Below are 20,938 nucleotides of genomic sequence, written 5' to 3' on the forward strand. Positions count from 1 at the left end.
GCTTTTATTTTGCTTTGTTTTACTTTGCCGTATACCATACATACTGTATTGGTACAGGTTGGCGGTGGCCAGCTGATCTGACTTCCTACCCGGAGAGGTTTTAGTTCTGAAAGCTCAACATGGCATTTTAATTGGCCGTAACGTTTGCAATATTGCAACGCCGTTCACCGGCGAAATTTCAAATCGCAGCAAAACTAGCGGGCAGCAGTTGGACACTCATTAAAAGTAAAACTAGCGGGGGGACTCCGAACACTGCAAAACCGTTGAGTGCCGTTAGGCTGTCGCTGTGTGAGGCAGTTACACAATCCATACCCGTCGTGCTTCTACTCACTGAAATGTAGTAAATAAACGCTACTACAGGTATTTAAGGAAATTTAATCTCTGCCTTCCCAACTTTTTTCCTTGCTGGAGGTTATTTGTATCTACTCCTCTACGCATACTTCTACAACTTGATCTCTATTCTATTTTTGTTCCTCTTTTAATATATATATATATATTTTTTTATCTATTCACCAATCTTGATTCAGTCAGCGGCAACGAAGAAGTGAGGGTAGGAAGAGCAGAGAGAGAGATGATTTTCCACCTTTTTAGAAATGATGACATGATTGCTTTCGCTTGATCATGCATCATCACACCCACCCCCTTCTATTACCCCGATAAATAGACTCGTTTGTGTCTTCCTGCTCCCCCTTCCATGTCCCTGTTAGCATGCTGTATTTTTCGTGACAGTTGCTGATGCCGTTGAAGTCAACTTACGTTGTGTGTGTGGGTGTGCGTGCGCATGTTTCTGTGTGTGTGTGTTTCTATGTATTTTCCTGTTCTCATGGCCACAAAGTAGGCTTGTATTTATACAGCAGTCACTAATGTAGTAGGAAGGAAGAACAACACAGGAGATATAGCCATATGGACAATTTGGACACGTGTGTTTACAGCACATCATCTAGAAATGTATTACCTCCTCAAGGGTACCATATTTAAGGTACCTTTCTGTGTTAATGTGTTTAATGAACACTCTTAGTAACCACTACTTCAAAAAAAAAAAAAAAAAAAAAAAAAAAAGGATCACACTTCTGACAGTAGGCTTTGTTTTGAATGCTTTCTTAGACTTTCTCAAAGTATCCTGCATACATAAACATAACTGCTGGTAGTTAAACGATGTAAGTGGCTAACAATACAGCCTGTATCCAAAGGGCCCAGGTTAAATCCTCCCAAAAATTACAGAGGTTTTACTAAGCTCACAAATAGCTAAATTGTGTGTTCACTCACTCTAACACATGTGCTGTTCACTAAACAGGTGTCAAGGTGGTGGAGACCGCTGAATTTAAAAGTGTTTTGCGCTTTAGGATGCTCTGATAGTTTTCACCATGGAAAATTTAGGAGAGCACCGCAAGCGCAAAAGGAAGTTTAAGCTAATGGAATTGGAACTGTTATTGGTAGATATACTGCTGAGTTACAGAAAATATATTAATCATTCAGATAATGTTGGGGAAGCCGGCAACCTTATAGAAGCCGTGCTTTGTTTTATTTAACTCGCCCCAAGTGTCTGGCAATTGGATAAACATTTAAATGCCCGTCCAGCATAATATTGCATTAAAACTTGGGACAGCCCACCCAGAAAATTTATGTCACCATCATGTTTGTTGGTATTTCTAAAATGTTCACACGAGCGGAAACATTCGCCCATGTCCCCTCATTTTGCCTGAGCAACACTGGCACTGCTATGCACCCACCTTTTTAGAGGTGCTAATTAAAATTGCCAGCGCAATTTTCCTCAGGTTTGATAAATCACATTGTGCGTGCTCAGTGAATCAATTTGTATATACTCTTCCCACAACGCACAAAATGAACTGCACTTCTAATATGTCCAGTGTAATTAAGCACCCGGTTAGTAGATCCAGCTTGAACATCTGTTTGTGTGTAACTACATTACTAGGTTAAAAAAAAAAAAACATGCTTGAAAAACAATCGCAGTATCATAACAAAATAACGCATCATCATTAAGACATGTTCACACAATGGCTGAAAAAAAATTGGAAAATTGTCGTTATACTGAAGTTATTTATATAAAGCGGTACTATGTTTGGTGAGTTAAATGTGAGTCAAAATGGATGCCACACATAAGGCAATTCAATTTCTCACAGCCAATTAACAAAAACAGGGTGGTCAGGGTAATAAAGTTATTATTAAATATACAGCAATGGGGGAAAAAGTCATGTCACGTAACACCACACTTTCATGTGCAATCATTTCCATGCAATCAGAAAAGAATGGAGAATGTGGTTCCCCCCCCAGCCACATAAGAACGGTGTAATCAGATAAACGTTGGACCGAAAATGTTCTTAATTACGTTGTCTTCAGCTACTTCAGCTGCGCCATTATACCTCTTGGGTCCGATAGTGTGTTATTACTCGGTTTTATGACACTTGATGCGCACTCCTCACTCGCCGTATCGTTGGGAAGATTTGGCGAATGGCAGCCATCCCATCTGAGATGGTATCAGTGGTCTCACAGTGGCCCACCTGAGGGGAGAACACACACGGTATCGACTTAACACTCTCGCTGTACTTCTGTATCGATCTCTTGTTCCTGTGTGCTTGCGCCGCCGTCGAACGATCGGTCCAAGTCTGTGATCTCCATCCTGACCCTCCAAGTGATAGCCTTATGGGGAGATAGCAAAGCATCTCCAGGTAAATACTCGTTCAGGAGATTTAATATTTACCATGTGTTCCTCACCTTTATATTTGAACCAATTGATGATAACACTGGGTACCACATCTAAAAAATAAATAAATGTAAGTTGTCTCTCTTCTCAACTGATTTTTGACACATTTGCATCGCTGAATTGAAAAGGGAGAAAGAAAATTATTCTTATTGAGGTCGGGTTTTTTTTTTTTTCATCAGATTTTCTTAATCGATTATATATTTGTGACATTATCAGTGGATTTTTATTTCTTATCTGAGATAGGGTTTTAGGAGGGGGGAGGGGGGGTGTTCAACCTGGGGACACAGGAATACATTCCTGTGTCCCCAGGTTGAACACTCCAGATGTAAAGAAAAACTAGCTGTACAAAAAAGAAATGTGGCCATAATTCAAAATGTTGACCTGATTGAGCAAAATCAATGTGATATTTGGATTCAGCACATAAATATTTTTTTAAATCAGCTAAAAAGAAAAAAATCTTCAATGAATTTGTTGTTGGCCAGTGAAATTGATGTTCACAAAGGCATTTCCATCTTTTTTTTCCCCTCCCTTTAGCTCGCGCCGGCTGGTGGAACAAAGAAAAGGAGGTGTACCGGAAGCTGAAGGAAGTGCCAGAGAAAGCGCTCACCGCCAGTGGCTATTCGGAAATTAACCTAGCCAAACTCTTCCAAGCCTTCTCTTCCCTCAAGTAAAAATGGGATGTTGGGATTATCTTTCTTTGTCCATCTAATGGTTCTGGTAGACATTTTAAAGCCCAATCAATCGCACCCCTCACGTATTGACCCCCCCCCCCCCCCCCATCATCCATAGAAACAGGCGAGTAATCACATCTGAATGACAGTCTACAGACTATCCCCGCTTGTGTGTGCGTGCAAAAATGACTTACCTCCAGAGAAGCTCAGTATAGTCCAAAAGCCTCTAATTAAATAATGATAGCGACCTCGGCCACTCGTAGTACTGGATCCCTGAAACCAATGAACACTTGTTCTGATTACCTCCATTCATCCTCCACGTGTGTGTACATGTCAGGATGACAAAGGATGCAGGAGTTGACTTGTGTGAGGGGAGGCCACATATGTAGCCGTCCCCTCACTCTTTTGTCTCGCTATCGAACCGCAATTCGTCTTCTGCGCTGCCTCTGTTTAACTGTTTTCATCCCTTTTCACTTTTCTTCCTCACTCCGCCCCAACTTGTCAGATTGTCACTTCACATTGTGTTTTTAACGCTCGTCATTTTCTCTTAGTATTGTAATTACTAGAGCCGTTTGTGTTGTCGTTTTTGTATACTCTGATAATCTGTTTGATACTGAAATAATAAAAAGATAAGTAAATATGGTGTTTATCTTGTCATTTGCGTTGTCAGCTGCTACATCGTCTTGCAACACGGACTCAATGATCACAATATTAGGTAAACATTGCTGCTAAAGCATGAATTACTTTTGATTGACACTGGGAAAGACAATTTAAACTCAATTTCTTGTGGTTGCAACACCTCTTCATGATCCATTGACCCCGGCAACATAAATCATAGCAATAAATTTTAAGTCAATACCTATCCGGTAGTGTCAATAAAAACTTGGCGTGATCTTTGTCAAGGTAAAATATTTTCATCATGACTGCAGTTGTACCGAATGAAGTGTCCAGTGCGTGTTATTAACAACTTAAAACACCTGTTTTATACACAACATAACTCTCCTCTGAGTTCACAAAACGATAATTTTGCTGACATTGTAACTCATATCATTTTAAACATTTAAGTGTCCATTAGGTGAAAATATATGACGTCTTAATTTGACACACTACAGAGAAGAGTGCTGCTAACCACCCTGCCAAATTTAAATATAAAGTAAAGCTTCAAAAATGTGAAAAATCAACTGCGGGCGTGTCTGCTGAATGCGCTGAAACCACGCTCCACTCAACTGTCACCTGTCAATTAAATAGCAGCGCGACGACCTGGAAAATGGATGCTAGTGATTTATTTTCCTTACTCTTCCGTCTCTCTGCGTGACTTGCGCGCGCACTCACAGTTGACAACGAGGCGCTCTAAAAGTGGGCACACCTGATGACTGTCCGAAGGGACGAGGCATAGCTAGCTAGCTAATTGCATCTCACAATTGCGCCAGATAACCGCTGATGCGATCTAGGCAATCAAGTTCTTATATTGCGGGGAAGCGCAACTTGTTCTGGGGCCCGAGAGCGTCACTGGGTCCGGTTTTAGGCCCGATACACACACAAATACAGTTGGGCTGTTTTTATTCTGATTTTGCCCCTCATCGAACGCTGCACTATTTTACAAGATTACCAAATACAAAATATTCTTAGGTCTGTGTTGTGTTAAGAGTGGGTTTGTCCTGATAATAGAGTCTGAAACGGGTCGGGGCCCACAATCTTTAAATATGAAACTTGTTCAATATTTACGACGAAAAATCTTAACGTGTTTGAGCGAAGCTGACATCTCCCAAGTCATGACACCGTGAATTTTGATGCGGAAAAGAATATACATAATATAAAGGGAAATGGCCGTAAATAAAAACAAACATGTTTTACCCGATATTGTTTTTTGGAATAAAAGTGGGATCCCCCGGCTCTTTTAATTTCATTGTACCTGTGACAATGACAAATATCTATTCTATTTTATTGACATTTTACAACGCTCCTGCCTCCGGAAACACTGGTAAAACCGCGCATTTGCGGAAGTGTTTGCTGGTCTTTGTTTTTGCGAGATCGTGTGATCATGTGCGATTTATGTATCGGAGGGCTTGTTTTGTAAATCGGGGCTGGAACAGAATCTTTTTGTGTGGTGCTCTGTTGAGATTATCAGAGCACAGCACACACAAGACTGCCAAAACTGTTCAACGCCTGATTTATTTATTTATTTATTTATTTTCTTCCCTCCCTCCATGTGTTTTGAAATTGAGATTTGAAAGTCAGGATAAGCGCTACGGAAAATGAATGGATGGAAAAAAAAAAAAATTAGGAAACGTGAAGTTGTGTAGTCTTCTATGCCCTTCTGTGACTCTTCCAGTCTCTCTGTATCTCCGTTGTTGTCTGTTGTCTCACCATGTGCCGTGCTACAGTGGTTGGGAAATCACTGCATTAGAAGCACCTCTCAATATAATTCAGTGCTTTTGTACACCGGACTGCATCCACACCAATACGTCAGTCACAATTGGCACTCAGAACTGAGCATTGTTTTCTTCGATACACCTCTTATATTGGATGTCATTAGACTGTGCTTGTGTAGCTAATGGTATACAGTACTGTATATCTGGTTATTTCCCACAATCAGGTTGAATTTCCTGTTTTGTGGTTAAGGTTCAGTCCGTTAAGTGTTCTAGCGTTTTCCACCAAGGCTTCTTTAATAGAGTCAATTGATTTTCTGTTCCAACTCCATCCTGTTGTTTGCATTTCTATAAATACTGCCTGCCTCGCAAATCACTTGAAACCATTGTGACCTGCAAAGACAGCCTTAAGGGGACCGAGTACTTAAACTGTGTTTCACAATGAATCGAACATGCTCCATGCGAGTGAAAAGAAACTTTAGATATTTATTTAATTCTACCGTCTCCTCCAGCTGTTCAGCCTGATTTCATTTTATTTTGTTTTTTTTGGTCATCGGATTTAATCAGCCACATCTCTCAGCAGAGGCCTGCTATTCTCACTAGCAGCGAGGGCCTTGTTTTGTCCTGGTCCGCCGTAAACCAGTCAAATGGAGTCCCTCGCATTAATTCGACCCCACTAAGCTAATAAGGTCGAACAAGTCTCTTTGTATTGTGGTGTTAAGCTTTATTGCTTGTCGTTTTGACCAGCGATGGACAAGGTAGGCTTTGATGAGGGAATTAGTCCTCCATTCTCTGGCTGTTATTCATAGTGCACTGGAACTACAAGCAGCCGAGAGGGTGTCAAAAGGAGAGCCGGTCCTATTGCAAAGTGTCTCCCTTGTTAGAACTGAAAGGGCGGTTATGAGACGATAAACCGCTTAATACACTGAGCTAATTGGATGAGAGCAAGGGAGACGAGGAATTAAGGGGCAACCCGAGAGGGGAGCGAAGTGCCGTGGCCCCCGCTATTCAACTCTTTCACGGGGGCTGGGGAGGGGAGGCGACGTAGGGGAACATGGGCTGTTCATCAAAGCGCATTCGAGCTCCTCTCCCAGCGACTGACTGAGTGAGGACTGATCCGACTGAGGCTGTGGAGTGATTGGGCCTATTCTCTCTCCCTCTGCTCTCTGCTAGGGACGTGGTGTGATAAATAAGGGCCAGAGAATCCAAATCAGGGGCCAAATCAAGTCTGCAAGTAGGTGAGGGAGGGGAGGGCATAGGTTGAGGGACACCTGGACAAATCTGCGGAGCAAGGAGGGTGGTCGCCCCAGGAACTTTTTTTTTTTTTTGCATGGTTTGTATGGGTCATTTTTATATAATTTGGTCAATAACGGTAAAGACATACCCCACTGAATTTCATTTTGAAAATGAGTATTTGAATTATGGCAGTTATTGAAACGGTAGTAATTGTTTTTGGTTGTTTTTTTTTTTTTTTTTTTTTTAAATGTTCTAAGGGGATATTTTTATTACACTTTTAATACCAAAATGGCTTTACCGTTATATCTCTCAAATGAAATTTCATGATTTGCAAACATTTTTTCTGAAGATGCTAAATACATTTTGGGATATATGGGATATTTCTCCTATTGCTTTATATGCCTTTTCCATGAAAACTAATGCAAATGCCTTTCAGTGTCTTCGCAGTTGCTTTTTTTTAATTTTTATTTTATTAATTTTTTTTTACAAATGGTCACTCAAGCTGTCCTTCCCGTTAATGCCACGGAGAAAGCCTCGTTGTTGCAATACACCAGAGGGATGTGTGATCTGAAGTGCCAGGGTGCGGCAGACGTTTTGCTTTCACACAATATCACACGGTAAAAAAGGTAATTTCTGAAAGGGTTGGAACAATTGCATGTCTTTACTGTTATTACGACTAAGGACAAGAGTGGAATAGGTTTAATGTGTAGTTAGGATCATTCACGCCGCCACCCCCACAACAAAAATAACAGATATTGCAACACAGAGGTTTTAATTACCTCTGCTGTGATATTTCATATTGCCATGTCTTTTGCTCAACTTTGTTACCACAACACACACTGCCTGCACAACAGACAAGGCATCTGTACAGCTGAAGTTTATACTTGGAGTTTTAAGATGCAGGGTGCCACATTCCACTGCATAAGCTACTCGAGATAGCATTTCAATATTGATGTGAAAAAATGACAAAAAATTAAATTTATAAATGCCGCACCTCAAATAGATGCATTCTTTTTTTTACTTCTCAGGAAAATAACAGGTGGTTGTGATTACAATTTACCACCATGCGTCGTGGTAGACATCATTACCGCAGCACTTGCTACCTGCCAAGCAGACATGGCATCTGTAGAGCTGAGGTTTACGGGGGAGGTGAAAGAGAAAGTGCTGCTGTGTGCAATGTGGAGCAAAAGCTGCTAAACTTTTCAACGTTGACGTGAAAAGATTTTGGGAGTGGTAAATAAAAGGACAGTTTGGTGTGCACAACATTTCTGTAGGGAGGGAGAAGAAATTGGAAACAACCAATGACTGAAGCCATATAATATACAAACCCCAATTCCAATGAAGTTGAGACGTGAAACAGATAACAACAGAATACAATGATTTGCAAATCATTTTCAACAATATTCTTTCATTTTGGATTTGATGCCTGTAACACATTCCCAAAAAGCTGGGACGGGCAACAAAAGACAGGGAAAGTTGAGGAATGCTAAAAAAAAAAACACCTGCTTGGAACATTCCACAGGTGAATATGTTAATTAAAAACAGGTGAGTGTCATGATTGGGTATAAAAGGGCCATCCCCGAAAGGCTCAGTAGTTCACCATTTTGTGAACAACAGCGCTTTGTAGTTAACACAGTTCGTCGCTACATCAACAAATGCAAATTAAAACTCTACCATGCAAAGCAAAAGCCATATCTCAACAACACCCAGAAACGCCACGGACCAGAGCTCATCTGAGATGGACTGATGAAAAGTGTGCTGTGGTCTGTTGAATCCACATTTCTAATTGTTTTTGGAAACATTGGGCGTCAGAAAAGGACCATCCAGATTTCTTTTTAGCGTAAACTTCAAAAGCCAGCATCTGTGGGGGTGTGTTAGTGACCATGGCATGGTTAACTTGCACATCGGTGAAGGCAGCATTAATGCTGAAAGGTACAGATAGGATTTGGAGCAACATATGTTGCCATCCAAGCAACATCTTTTTCAGGAAAGTCCCTGCTTATTTCAGCAAGACAATGCCAAGTCACATTTTGCATGTGTTACACCAGCGCGGCTTCATAGTAAAAGAGTGTGAGTACTAGACTGGCCTGCCAGCAGATCTGACCTGTCTCATTATGAAGCACATAATGCGACAACGAAGACCCCAGACTCTTAACACTTGTAACACAGTGGTAAACATGCCCCTTTCCCAGCTTTTGTGGAATGTGTTGCAGGCATCAAATTCAAAATGTGTGAATATTTGCAACAAAATCAATAGCTTTGATCAGTTGAACGTTAAATATTTCGTCTTTTTAGTGTGTTCAATTGACTAAAGATTGAAGAGGATTTGCAAATCATTATATTATGTTTTTATTTGCGTTTTACGCAGGTCCCAACTTCATTGGAATTGGGGTTAGTAGAATAATATACAGCCGTGCATTGAGATACGAGATACGCTTGTAACTCAAAACTGCTATCTCAAATCATCTTTCCCCATTGAAATGAGTGGAATGTGTCAACCAAATCATGCAAGTGACTCTGTGGTGACAGCTGAAAGTCACAACAACAACAGTATGGCAGCACCGGGAGCACAGTCTGAATCACGATTGAATGGTTCTTGGTTCAAATCTCTGCACCTGTGTGGAGTTTGTATAATATCCCTGTGTTGTTTTTTTTTTTTTTTTTTTTTTTTTTTTTTTTTTTGGTCTGTATGTGCCCTGCAACTGACTGGCAACCAACCCAGGGTGCAATATCACACCTCTCGCCCAAAGTCAGCTAAGAAAGGCTCCAGCTCACCCGCAACCTTATATTGTACAAGGATTTTATGTCACCAGGCATCTTTTTGAACTCTTTACGGTCAACATTTTAATTCCACAGAAGTCATCTCAAATGTCAAAGAAAATATTGCCCCAGTTAAATCACCTGTGGGTAATTTATGGCTGTTTAAAACATTATAATGTTGTTGAATAGTAATAGCTGTACGGTAATTGTATGTGTTAATTTGATAAGTTTCATGTTCTCCAATTAGAGAACCAAATCATTCAATGTAATCAACTAACATGAATCTACATTATCATTTGTTCGGTAGGCCTGCGTTCTGATCAAATCTAGGTTGTAAGCACGCTGGGTCATATTAGCATTGACTGTATGACACTTCAATTCAAGTCTCGGTAAATGTAAAAAGGTATTTGTTATTGGACTGATTTGGGTTGGGGCAGTCCTCGGCCTGCCCTCCAGATGCTTGCGCCGCACACTACGCCACTGCTAATTGACATGCGTCCATTGAATAATGCAAACGTGCCTCCTTTTGGGGCTTTCAAAGTGAACTTTTATATTCATGCATGTGGGAGCTAATCCCAGCAGTCAGTGCGTTCCTTATCTTGAATGAAATTATCCAACAAGTGTGGACTTTCTGTCGGCTATTTCTCTGCAACTCGCATTTCCCTTGCACCGCAGAAGAATGTTTTTAGTTTACTGCGAGCGGGTCATCTGCACACACACCACCCCTAAGCCCCCCGCCCCCCACCCACCACCACCCCATACATTAGAAACAAAAAAACTTTGTCATTCATTGTTCACAATACTGTAATATTAAAGCTCTCTGCACAATCTCAACAAAACTCAGTTCTAGCAAGAATAATAAGAAAACAGTTTTATATATGTGGAGAAAAATGTGCATCATTTTTGCAGCAGCTGTGTCCCCTGCATAAAGCCTGTGTGAATATGTGAAGACAAAACAAGTAATTTGCCCAATATAACTCTTCCCCCGCCCTTGTCGGCTGTCTTCTGATTCCCTCTTGTTTGGAGTAAATTGAGTGATTAACAGGTGTCGGACCTGTAAAACAAGTCCGCCGAGGGAAGAAGGTTTTTTTTTTCTTCCCCTGCACCATTCAATCAAAAGAGGCACTAAATTAATCCTTAGGGTAATTTCACGCAATTTACACGGGCACCAAAGATGGGTCAAACAGAGGAGAATGCGCATTGATTGCCGTAATAGTCCCCGCATCAAGTGAGATCCTCTTGGGGGGGGGGGGGGGGGGGGGGGGGGGAGCGGGATGAGGAGGGAGAATCGGGTGGATTGGGGGGGGGAGAATTAACCATGCGAGGTGTATGTGTGTGAAAGCCGATTGATGAAGTGGTTTGTTACTTCATTAATGACAAAGAGGACTCACTTCCAGCGACACGGCATTACAGATGTTAAGACCAATTTAGCGGCTCTAAGCCTTTTTTTCAAGGAAGTTTTGTCGCCACCCGCCCAGCTAAAGTGGTGGATCTAATTGAAAACCCCTCGCCTTTGTGCCTCCTTTCAAACGTTGGGGATTAAGCTCATGAATATATGGTCTCTATTTTGTCAACTCGCCTCAAGAGGAGAGACACGACTGAAATATGTCCCCCCCCCCCCCCTCCACCGCCCCCCCATCATGTAGAAATACATTTAAAAAATCCCACCGATAGAGCTTTTTGAAAAGGTTTCAACAAAAAGCATGAGCTCCTCATAACACTTTTTATTAATAGTTCTATAATATTTCACATCATTTCAGTCCTGAATGCCAAAAGAACTCATTTCATGAAGGTCATTCATTCCGATTAGACTTCTCAGTTCATAGGGGGCGACGTTTGGACATAAATAATGAACTAAAAATCTAATAATTCATAAAACACAGATGGAGTTCTACACGGGGCGACATTCAGCACACACTACACCGAGTGCAAATTATCAAAACACGGCCTCTTGAAATATACACAAGCGTCTGTTTTGAAAATGGATCAGTTTTGTTGTTGTATTTTGTCGTCCCTCTTTACACAATATTTACATCTTTCCGTCACACAGTCAGAGACGTCCCAGCCGGGCTCGCGTGACCTTAGGCCGGATTGGACACCGTGTGTGACCTGAGGACAGGTGAGCAGCGGGAGAGGAGTAATGATTGTAGAGAAGACTCAAGTCAGATCTGTGGACCGTTTTCCTTTGGTTCTGGGCGGGTGGCTGGAGAGCGGGTGGGGGCAGGTCGTCGGGGAGGTGGGCTGGGCTGGGCTGGCCCTCGTCGACGCGTTCATTCATATAATGGAAGCAACACAGCAAGCCTTTGTGTGTGTGTGTGTGTGTGAAACTTTCTAATCTCATTTTCTTTTCATTCATGCTTCATTTTTTAGTTACACTTCATCTACTACAGGTACTCTATATCTTTACATCAGTTGCAATTTTTCTGCAGGGCCTGTGCAGTACTTTTTTTGGTTTGTTTTTTAGAGTCGTATATGCTAAAACTGTAGGACCATTATTAAAATGATCTATTGAATAATCTTACCTCTCTGGCCCCATTTTATGCCTCTAATTGAATTGGAACTACTATTTTACAAATGGACACGGCACGACACGCGGCACAGGCTTGGAAAACCACCGCAAACAGTCTCGTCTCCATTCTCACCTGGGTCGTCAGGTAATTTGATCACCGCTTTTATATTTGTAATGGATTGTACATTCCCCAAAATACAACATCACACCGGTGTCGTTTGGTGTTCGGCAATACACTCGGCTCGGACAGTAAGGTTGTCCGCTCGCGGCTGACCGAGGTGGACTCTGAGGCGGCCAGGCAAGCACGACACACTGGTCCCTTACTGGATGTTTTTTTTTTTTTTTTTCCAAGTTTAGTGAGCTGGGGGAAGTTGAGGCTACATTCCAATCTTGCCAGCAGTTTGAAAACTGAAAAGTCTCCGTTTTAGTCAACGGCCGGGAACCTTAAGTCCTCTGTGGGCCATACTAAATTGATGAAGAGCTATGATGCCACTTGCATTGGCGGGCTCAATCATGTATATGGCCCACGGGGGGGGGGGGGCAATCAATATCTCGCCTCTCGTAAAGTCATGACCGGAACAATACTGTATCTGCACGATCTAATGAAATCCAGCACCAGAGCCATTTCAAAATCATCAGCCTTTGTAAAGAAAATGTTTTATTTTGGCTTGACACTGTTAGGAATACATGTAACAATGGGTTTATTATTGAGGTTGTAGTTTGCCTGGTGTACAACTGCACTTGCATCCTTTCAGCTGTTTTATGTTAAAACCGTATGCATGACCTGACGGTAGAATATTATTCAAATGATCTATTGAAAACGTTTCCCTCTCTGGTCCCATTTTATGCATCTAATTGAATTTGAATTACTATTTTACAAATGGGAACGGCACAACAAGTTGCACGTCACGTCTCTGTTCTCGCAGGGTACCTGATGGGCACCCAAACTATAAAAATCCAGTATAGAGTATTTTTAGATAGCATTTTAAATTTGTGACGCTGTGCATCTTTGTAAGGACAGTTTTCCTGATACAGTTGTGGTTTGGATCTCATTAGATCGTTGTGGCCAGAGAGTGTGAAAATGTGTCACCCATGGTCAGTGTGTCATCTGTATTTAGTCAGTGTTTGTGTGACTTTGGTCGTGCTACTTTGTTGGGGGTCAAAGGGCTCCAACGTTTGAAGTGGCTTTTCTCTTTTTTTGGAGGAACGGGGTAGGGAGGCATCGTAGAATGGGAGGAGGAGGCCTGGAATTGTTCAACACACCTCCTTCCCGGCCGTGCCGGGGGGCAGGATGTTGATCTGGGTGAGCTGGGCCGAGTGTTCCTTGGCCTTGAGGCGCAGGGCGGCGATACTCGAGGCCCGGCGGTCCGCTGCAGCTGAGGATGCGGGGCTGGAAGAAGGGGTCGGGTCCGGGAGGACGGGGCCCGCGTGGGAGCTGTCGACGGGGGGGGCCGGCTGCCGCAGGAGCGCCGCAGCGGTGGAAGCACTGGTCAGGGGACCCATACTGGAGAAGAGCCTGCATGGCCGGAAAGATTTGCTTTGAATTCATCTCCGTAGCAATCTGAACCTCCTTTGGCATCATAACATGAAAGTGTGATGGCAGAATAGGAGGAAGACACATTTCCTGTTAATTAAGGCTTTCAGTGTCCCTCGTGGCAAATGAGGAGCTAATTGTGACATGTGGTGTTTGCAGCGTCAGCCCTCTTCACAGCTTGTTTTGCATGATCACACATTTGGTTAATTTATTAAGACATTTGGCAGTGATTACACACCACACTGCGAACAGTTAGCACTGAAACACATTTCTAATCAGACGCCCCGAGATAAATAGCAAATGTGTGGAAGCATCAGTCATTAGTCGGAGTGCTGTTGGCAAGATTGCTGTTTCAAGGAAGTGGTTAGTGTAGAAATAAATAGAAATAGAACAGGTGAAGCTTACCTGCCAAAAGTGGGCCCGATGAAAGCCGGGTGGCGAAACATGGCGGCCGTGCCCAGGAAAGTGCCCAAGCCGAGCGGGGTGGCGAGGGCCGGCGCGGACCCGTTGTGGTGCGGCGGGGCGAGGCCGGGGAAGGCGGCGGCGGCGGCGGCCGTCCATGCCGACTCGAGGGCGGGGTGCGGGTGAGGCGGGAAGGGTCCTCCCTCCAGGTAGTGGCTGAGAGGGTGGCCCGCCGCCAGAGGGCCCGGGAAGGGCAGGCCTGCTGGGTGGCCCTGCACGCCCGCCTTTTCACGCTTCCTCCACTTGGCCCTGCGGTTCTGAAACCACACCTGGAGGCACACAGGGAAAGTCATTTAACATGCATTATTTGGTATATTGAATGCGATGCAACAGAAGAAAGCTGTTATTTCTTTTTTTAAACTGCCTCTTTCTGTTAGTGTGTGTGTGGGGGGGGGGATTACATCAAAAGTTTTGTAATAGTGTCTCCCTAATAACAATATAACCAAAATATCAGTCAAAAAGTAATGAGCCCAATTTTATTTAACCTACCAATCAGTGACATTATTTGAAGGTTTATTTAAAAAAAATGTTTGTTTAAGCCTGTGCCGGCACGGTAGTCGACTGGAGTTTGCATATTCTCCGGGCACTCGGGTTTCCTCCCACGTCCCAAAAACATGCTTGGTAGGTTGATTGAAGACTCTAAATTGCCCGTAGGTGTGAATGTGAGTGCGAATGGTCGTTTGTTTGTATCTGCCCTGTGATTGGCTGGCGACCGGTTCAGGGTGCACCCCGCCTCTTGCCCGAAGATTGCTGGGATAGACTCCAGCACGCCCACGACCATTGTGAGGAGAAGCGGTACAGGAAATGGATTGATGGATGGATGGATGTTTAAGCCTGTCCTCTTCCTTTCAGCCATTTTGGAAATGAAATCAGAAAATCAGAAGCAGAGAGCTATGAGTGAATTTCTTGCTTTGAAAGGAGAAACGGGTTTAGAAAAGGTTGCACAATGTGTATTATGATGATATCCTCAATGGGAACTCTGATCTTCTCTGACCAGTGCCTCGACCCGAGCACAATTCCCGGGACGCTGAAGATGCTCTGGCTTGTTACAGATGTCTTGTCCTTCGCCTGTAGCCTGTTGCAAGCTTCCTCATTCACATTTTGCCACCTTTTGAAAATGTTTATTGGCGGTTCCCCCTTCCAAAGCGAGAAGTTTAATCGCAGTTCTCTGCTTCTGACGGCCGTCCAACAATGCCCTCATTTCCAAAATGGCTGACAGGAAGAGGACAGGCTTAACAAAATATTTTTCCTAAACATTCGAACAAGCGTTTAAACTGCGGAATAATAATAATTTTTAAAAAAATCCATTATTAGTAGGTACAATTAAATTGGGCTCGTTACTTTTTGAACTACCGCTCATACAATAAATACTTCTTTGACAGCGCCAATCAAAACAGATGTTGTATTATTATTATCCAGTTACAATTGAATATGCTTACATCACAGCAGTAATTAACTGCCATTTATAATATTGAACGCAGTTGTCCTTTTCAGGTGTAGGACTGCCATTACGGTGCCCCCTTAAAGCTACTTTCAGCCTGTTTAATCCCTGATTTTTGTAGGCAGGCTTGGGGCGGTAGACGTAATTAAAAGCTGTGTTGACTAAAGGCCCACAAAATTGCCGCTGAACCGGCTCCGATGACAATTAATGCGCTTTAAATTAAATTCCTTGAAGCGACGTCGAGCAAGTGGGACTATTTAACTTTCCCACGCACCCACTCTCGCCGCTGGCCAGTTTGCGCTGCTGACGCACTAAGAGCCCAAAAAATGTCAACGGGAGCGAAGTGACTGAGCGACGGGGACAGCCTGCGCGCGCGCGCGCACGCACGCACGCACGCACGCGCCCGCAATTCCCAGAGGGCTGTTTAGCATGACACAGCCACCGGGGAATTTATGAGTTTTTATCACCTCCCGATGGCGCCCGCTAAGTGATTTGTTCACCTACAGCCCCCTAAAGAGACATCTGTTGTATCGCCGTCGGCCATTGACCCTCGAGCCGTGTTTGAACTGTCTCTGTGGTTCTGAGCCCCCCTCCCCGTCCCCCCCGGGTTGGACGTGCACGCCACGCTTTGTGCACAAGAGCGGGCTGCGAGGGAGGGAGGACGACTGTGCGAGCAAACACCTTTAATGGCCTCTCATTCGCTCCCAAGTGCAACGCATGGGATCAATGCAATTCTGCAATCACGGAATAGGAAATCAAATAGCATTACGCCCCCATACCAACCACCCACCCACCCACCCACCACCCTTTTCCCTTCTGACGGGAATCCGAACGCCGGCAATATGTTTGCTCGTGCACTAAGTGGGCGTTTTAGGAATCGCTTAATTGCCGCTAAAAAGCCATCGCGCGAGATAAAGCACCAATAACCGGAAGTGGCCCTTGTCGCGCACACCGTTCGCCCCCACGCCCCCCCCCCCCCCCAATAAATGACCGCCTCTAATTGTGTACATATCAGTGGGTTTCAGGGTGTCAAAAAAAAAAAAAAAAAAAACTGAGAGAAATACTGTACTTAATAGGTATACCATTTTCAATTCATTTGTATTTTTCCTAAAAACACACAGTTGGCATTTTTGACCACCTGCGCAGATAATAATAGTGACACAAGAGCTGTCTGCTCAAATGCCTTCAAAAAGGCGATGACGCTCATTTCCGAGTGACACAAGTCAGCGTGCTATTCCTCTAACAGTAATTGTAATATTTCCCAACTGCACTGCGTCATACCGAGAGTGGTTTCGAATATTCCGTCTGCCTTGGGAACACATTTATTTATGATGCAATGTGTCATTATCCTGGTCAAGGCACACCGTTAAATACACACTCTTCTATTTGGATCTCATTCGATTGCGCAGAAGGTCACAATGAAACGTCATTTCGTGGCTCGATTTATTTCGTGCATTTCAAAAAAAATAATAATAATAATACTAATATTTCAATCGATATTGTTGTTATCGCGATTGTGTTTCTCGCAAGCAAATACTGGATGTCTATTTGTGTATTAACAAAAAGAAGAAAACGTTGATGGTTTCCAAATGAAAATGACTCCCCCAAAACGCCCCCCACCCTCCCACCCTCCTCCAATTTTAAAGTGAGTCTTGACTTGAATGACTAAACGTGGGAGGCCAGTTGCTATAGAGGACATCAAACATTGGAGAGAAAGACACCTACTTGCACTCGGGCTTCGGTCAGATCCAAACGCATGGCGAGCTCTTCCCTGAAAAGAAAAGAAAGAAGCAAAAAAAAAAAATAATTAAATTATCGTTTTGAATTGTTTCTGTTGTGCCCTGTCAACAATGCACGTGGGGCAAAAAAAAACAAAAAATAGCCTCGATTGTTTTCATTTGTCTTCTTATCTCGAACTAAACGACATCATTGCACGTGTTCTGTTTTCCCTGTCTGCAATAGGTGGAAATGGGCCTAGTGATTGTTGGGATTTTTTTTCCCTTTTTTTTTTTTTTTTTTTTTCCTTTCTCCATCCACATGGATGTTCCCTGTCACTGTAACAACATAATGGCTGGAATAATGACATCCAAACGAGTCTGCCACGTACAAAAGCAATTGAAGCTCCCTTCGGCTGTCGCGCAAATTAGACCCACAAAGTACACTGGGAAAAATATGAATACTGTAATCCCAATTTAAACATATTGCAATAAAAATAAAAATAATAATATATATATATATATATATATATATATATATATATATATATATATTTCCAAGCCACAAAAGACACCGTATTAATTCCAAAAGTCGAATGAAAAAGAAATACATATTTTTATAATGTATGAACGAGTTTTTGGTGCTTCTTGACGTGTGTAGTTTAGGGATTTTGTTTTATTTTCTAAATGGGTTTGGGAATTTATTTCGAAAATGGATTATACACTGGGGGGGGGGGGATACTTGATTTGATCAGGTGCATCGGTTGCAAATGATTACAAGGTCGGTTGTCTTTTTTTTTTTGCATCGATGCACATCACGATAAGAACATTTATTAGCGACTCCATTCCATCTGAATATCAGTGGACATATTTAATATGCATTTAGTTGAACGGTGACGATATATTATTATGATTCCGTGACAAATGATTCTTATGACTGTAAATAATAACAGGGTTATAATAAACGAGCGTTGTTGCCAGTAAAACATTCGAGGACAATTCGCATGAGGTTCAATGAGTTTTCGGTATGTCAATATGTTTCAAGCCAAGAGCATATAGTGAGGGCAAGGCGAATGTAGCAAATACCTGGTGAAGACGTCGGGGTAGTGCGTCTTTTGGAAAGCCCTCTCCAGCTCCTCCAGCTGGTAACTGGTGAAGGTAGTCCTGTATCGTCTCTGCTTGCGCTTCATCATGCCCTCCTCCGAGTCACTGCCCGCCGACAGGCACACGCTGTCCTCCCCGTCCCTCACGTCCCCATCCCCGGCGTGCAAGCTCTCCCTCTCCTCGTCTTTGGGAGACAGACGAGCAGCCGCGTTCCCGCAGGCGCCCTCCTCCGTCTTCACCGCGTCCTCGTCGAACTTCAACGCGCCGAGTTCCACCAGGGCCGCCGCGCCGCCGCCGCCGCCGCCGTCCTCCGAGCCCTCGCCTGGGCTGCGGTCGCCCTCGGGCCGACTCAGGGCCGCGTTCTCCCGGTACGACTTGCTGCGGCTGATGCTCACCTGCGGCGCCTGGATGATCTTGAGGCTCTCGGCGGCCCCTTCCAGGAGAAGCCGCTCGCGCTCGCGCTCGCGCTCGTGCAGCTTGTCCGCCTGCTCCTGGAGGTATTTGCCGCCGGGGCCGTACAGGCGGCGCAGCTTCGGCGGCAGGTGCACGTCCGCGCTCAGAGAAACCTCTTTGGTCGACCCTGGTCAGAAAAGCGCGTTAACTCCGAGATCCCGATCTCCACCACGAAGCCCCCCTCGTAAAAAAAAAAACAAAAACATCTCAAAGTAGTGAGGGGCACCTAATAAATCGGACGATTCAAATGTACTAAAAAGGTGCTAGTCTGCCGCCTGCTCTTGTCGCACGTGCCCTTGAGCAAGGCACCGATGCCCCCCATACTGTTTGCGCGCCCCGTTCACGCTCACCTTTTTTAAAAATGTTTTTTAATTTTTTTTAACGTGTGTGTGATTTGCTTCCGTGAGTGGTGTGCAACGCCAAATATAAACGAGTATAAATCGAATTTCCCCTTCAGAGAATATATTGAGTATAAGAGATGAAATCGAAATGTAAAGGATAATAGATTAACGTGCAACTTTCACTGCTTTAATCTCACAGCCGCGCAATGAAAATTGGCCTCGAAAGATCATTTATTCGCCAACTTTATTCAGCAGCAATACTTTTAAGGTCAAATGACCTATTTTTGCTTCATATTCATGTTTTCTATTTTTTGTATTTATGATCAAAGTTGCTAACTTATCATTGGATCAAATACCTGCACAAGCGAACAGGTCAACAAGTTGTTAGTTAGTGTTTTTCAGGCTAATTCTTAATTATTAAAAGCAACAATATTTTAGGGACCAATGAGTCCATTTTGGTACAATCCTAAATAAAACACCAACATCACTCCAGCCCACTAAAGACACAATTAGACATTTTTTTTAAATGTGTTTTTAAACATCAAGGTTATGGTAGTTCATTTATGATTTTGCGCTTGTTAACAACTAAAATGCAATTGTGAAACGTTAGCTTCATTTTTATTTTGTTACCGTTTTATTAAATAAAGCTCACTGAAGACGTGGCCACCTTTAAGGAGGTGAATAACACAGTACTAATGTAAAAAAGATATGTTTATGACCTATATATTTTGACCGTCTTTGCCACAAATACACTCGAGACACTTTTTTTTAAAATTATTATTATTTTTTTTCTTTCTAAAAGCTAATTTACACGTGCAGTATAGCTTTTGGACATTGTTATCAAATAAGCGCAGACCACTTTGACGTATCAATAAAAGGCACAATAAACTTAACGTTAACATAAGTCCAAAACAAAAGTTGCCAACTTATTATTATTATTTACATGTTGTAGCTCACCACCTCTTGAAGGAAACTTAAAAGGTGAACAACAGAGTAACCATGTAGATTAAAAAACAACAACAAGCCCCAAAAAAAAATCATCTGTAGTTGTGACGCGTCAAGCCCCAAGAGGTCACCGTTTGACAAGTTGCACCGACCCGAAGGGAAACTTACCCTCCGGCGCCTTGTCGAGCTCCCCTCTGCCGGGCAGGGCGCCGATGAGTCGCAGCCTGCAGGGGCTGCGGCGGCCCAGAATGCTGTCGATGCAGTAGGACGACAGCAGCGTGGGGGACTTGCTGCCCTTCCTCTCGGCCCGCTCGCGGCCGTCCTCGTCGAAGTGGCCGTTCATGTCGACTCTTCTCCGGCCACTTGCTGCGTCGTCTGCCGCGGACAAGCAAGATGGGGGCGGGCGGCCGGGTGGGGGGTGGCGGTATTGGCGGAGGGAGGGGGGGGGGGGGGGGGTGCTCGCTTCGCACCTCGCTGCTTCTCCGCAAGCTCTGTCACACACACACACACGCACGCGCGCGCACACACGCTCACTAACACGCACGTGCTGGCTCGGTGTAGGGTCCTCCTGATTGGTCGACAGGCTTAGTGCGTGTGTGTCGAGGGAGACTCGGAGGAGCCGCTTTATATATTTCACATTAAGGTTAATTTGAGGGGAGGGTGACAAACCCAGACG

General features: G+C 43.6%; 2 protein-coding genes across 6 annotated transcripts in view; one reads left to right on the forward strand and one right to left on the reverse strand.

The window, feature by feature from the left end:
* pola1 (polymerase (DNA directed), alpha 1) overlaps window positions 1-20,938 on the forward strand; it is an 83,836-nt gene that overhangs the window by 53,454 nt on the left and 9,444 nt on the right. For 3 of the 4 annotated variants that reach the window (XM_061758722.1, XM_061758725.1, XM_061758724.1), the window contains one exon: window positions 3,257-4,031. The exons of the other annotated variant lie outside the window; for it this stretch is intronic. In XM_061758722.1, the coding sequence (XP_061614706.1) occupies window positions 3,257-3,393 (137 nt within the window). In that variant the 3' untranslated portion in view covers window positions 3,394-4,031. Of the gene's footprint in view, window positions 1-3,256; window positions 4,032-20,938 lie in introns of those variants that run through there. 4 annotated transcript variants of the gene reach the window in all.
* Window positions 11,468-20,685, reverse strand: arxa (aristaless related homeobox a). Of its 2 annotated transcripts, XM_061758902.1 has the most exons (5): window positions 20,431-20,685; window positions 18,506-19,103; window positions 17,430-17,475; window positions 14,207-14,532; window positions 11,468-13,783 (listed from the first exon to the last, which is right to left on the reverse strand). In XM_061758902.1, the coding sequence occupies exons 1-5, from the start codon at window positions 20,603-20,605 to the stop codon at window positions 13,522-13,524; spliced, it is 1,407 nt and encodes a 468-aa protein (XP_061614886.1). In that variant the 5' UTR covers window positions 20,606-20,685; the 3' UTR covers window positions 11,468-13,521. The 2 variants fall into 2 exon arrangements, with proteins under 2 accessions (XP_061614886.1, XP_061614887.1); XM_061758903.1 differs by lacking the exon at window positions 11,468-13,783 and having other exon boundaries at window positions 14,395-15,108.

This window comes from Phyllopteryx taeniolatus, chromosome 20 (assembly GCF_024500385.1).
Source record: "Phyllopteryx taeniolatus isolate TA_2022b chromosome 20, UOR_Ptae_1.2, whole genome shotgun sequence".
In the NCBI taxonomy this organism is placed as follows: Eukaryota; Metazoa; Chordata; class Actinopteri; order Syngnathiformes; family Syngnathidae; genus Phyllopteryx; species Phyllopteryx taeniolatus.

Excerpts from the sequence above, each read along its gene's own strand:
- arxa (XM_061758902.1), bottom strand. The coding sequence starts at position 20,605 with ATGAACGGCCACTTCGACGAGGACGGCCGCGAGCGGGCCGAGAGGAAG. Across the intron at positions 17,476-18,505 it reads TACCCCGACGTCTTCACCAG|GGAAGAGCTCGCCATGCGTT; the intron begins GTATTTGCTACA and ends TTTTCTTTTCAG. Across the intron at positions 13,784-14,206 it reads ATCGGGCCCACTTTTGGCAG|GCTCTTCTCCAGTATGGGTC; the intron begins GTAAGCTTCACC and ends CCGGCCATGCAG.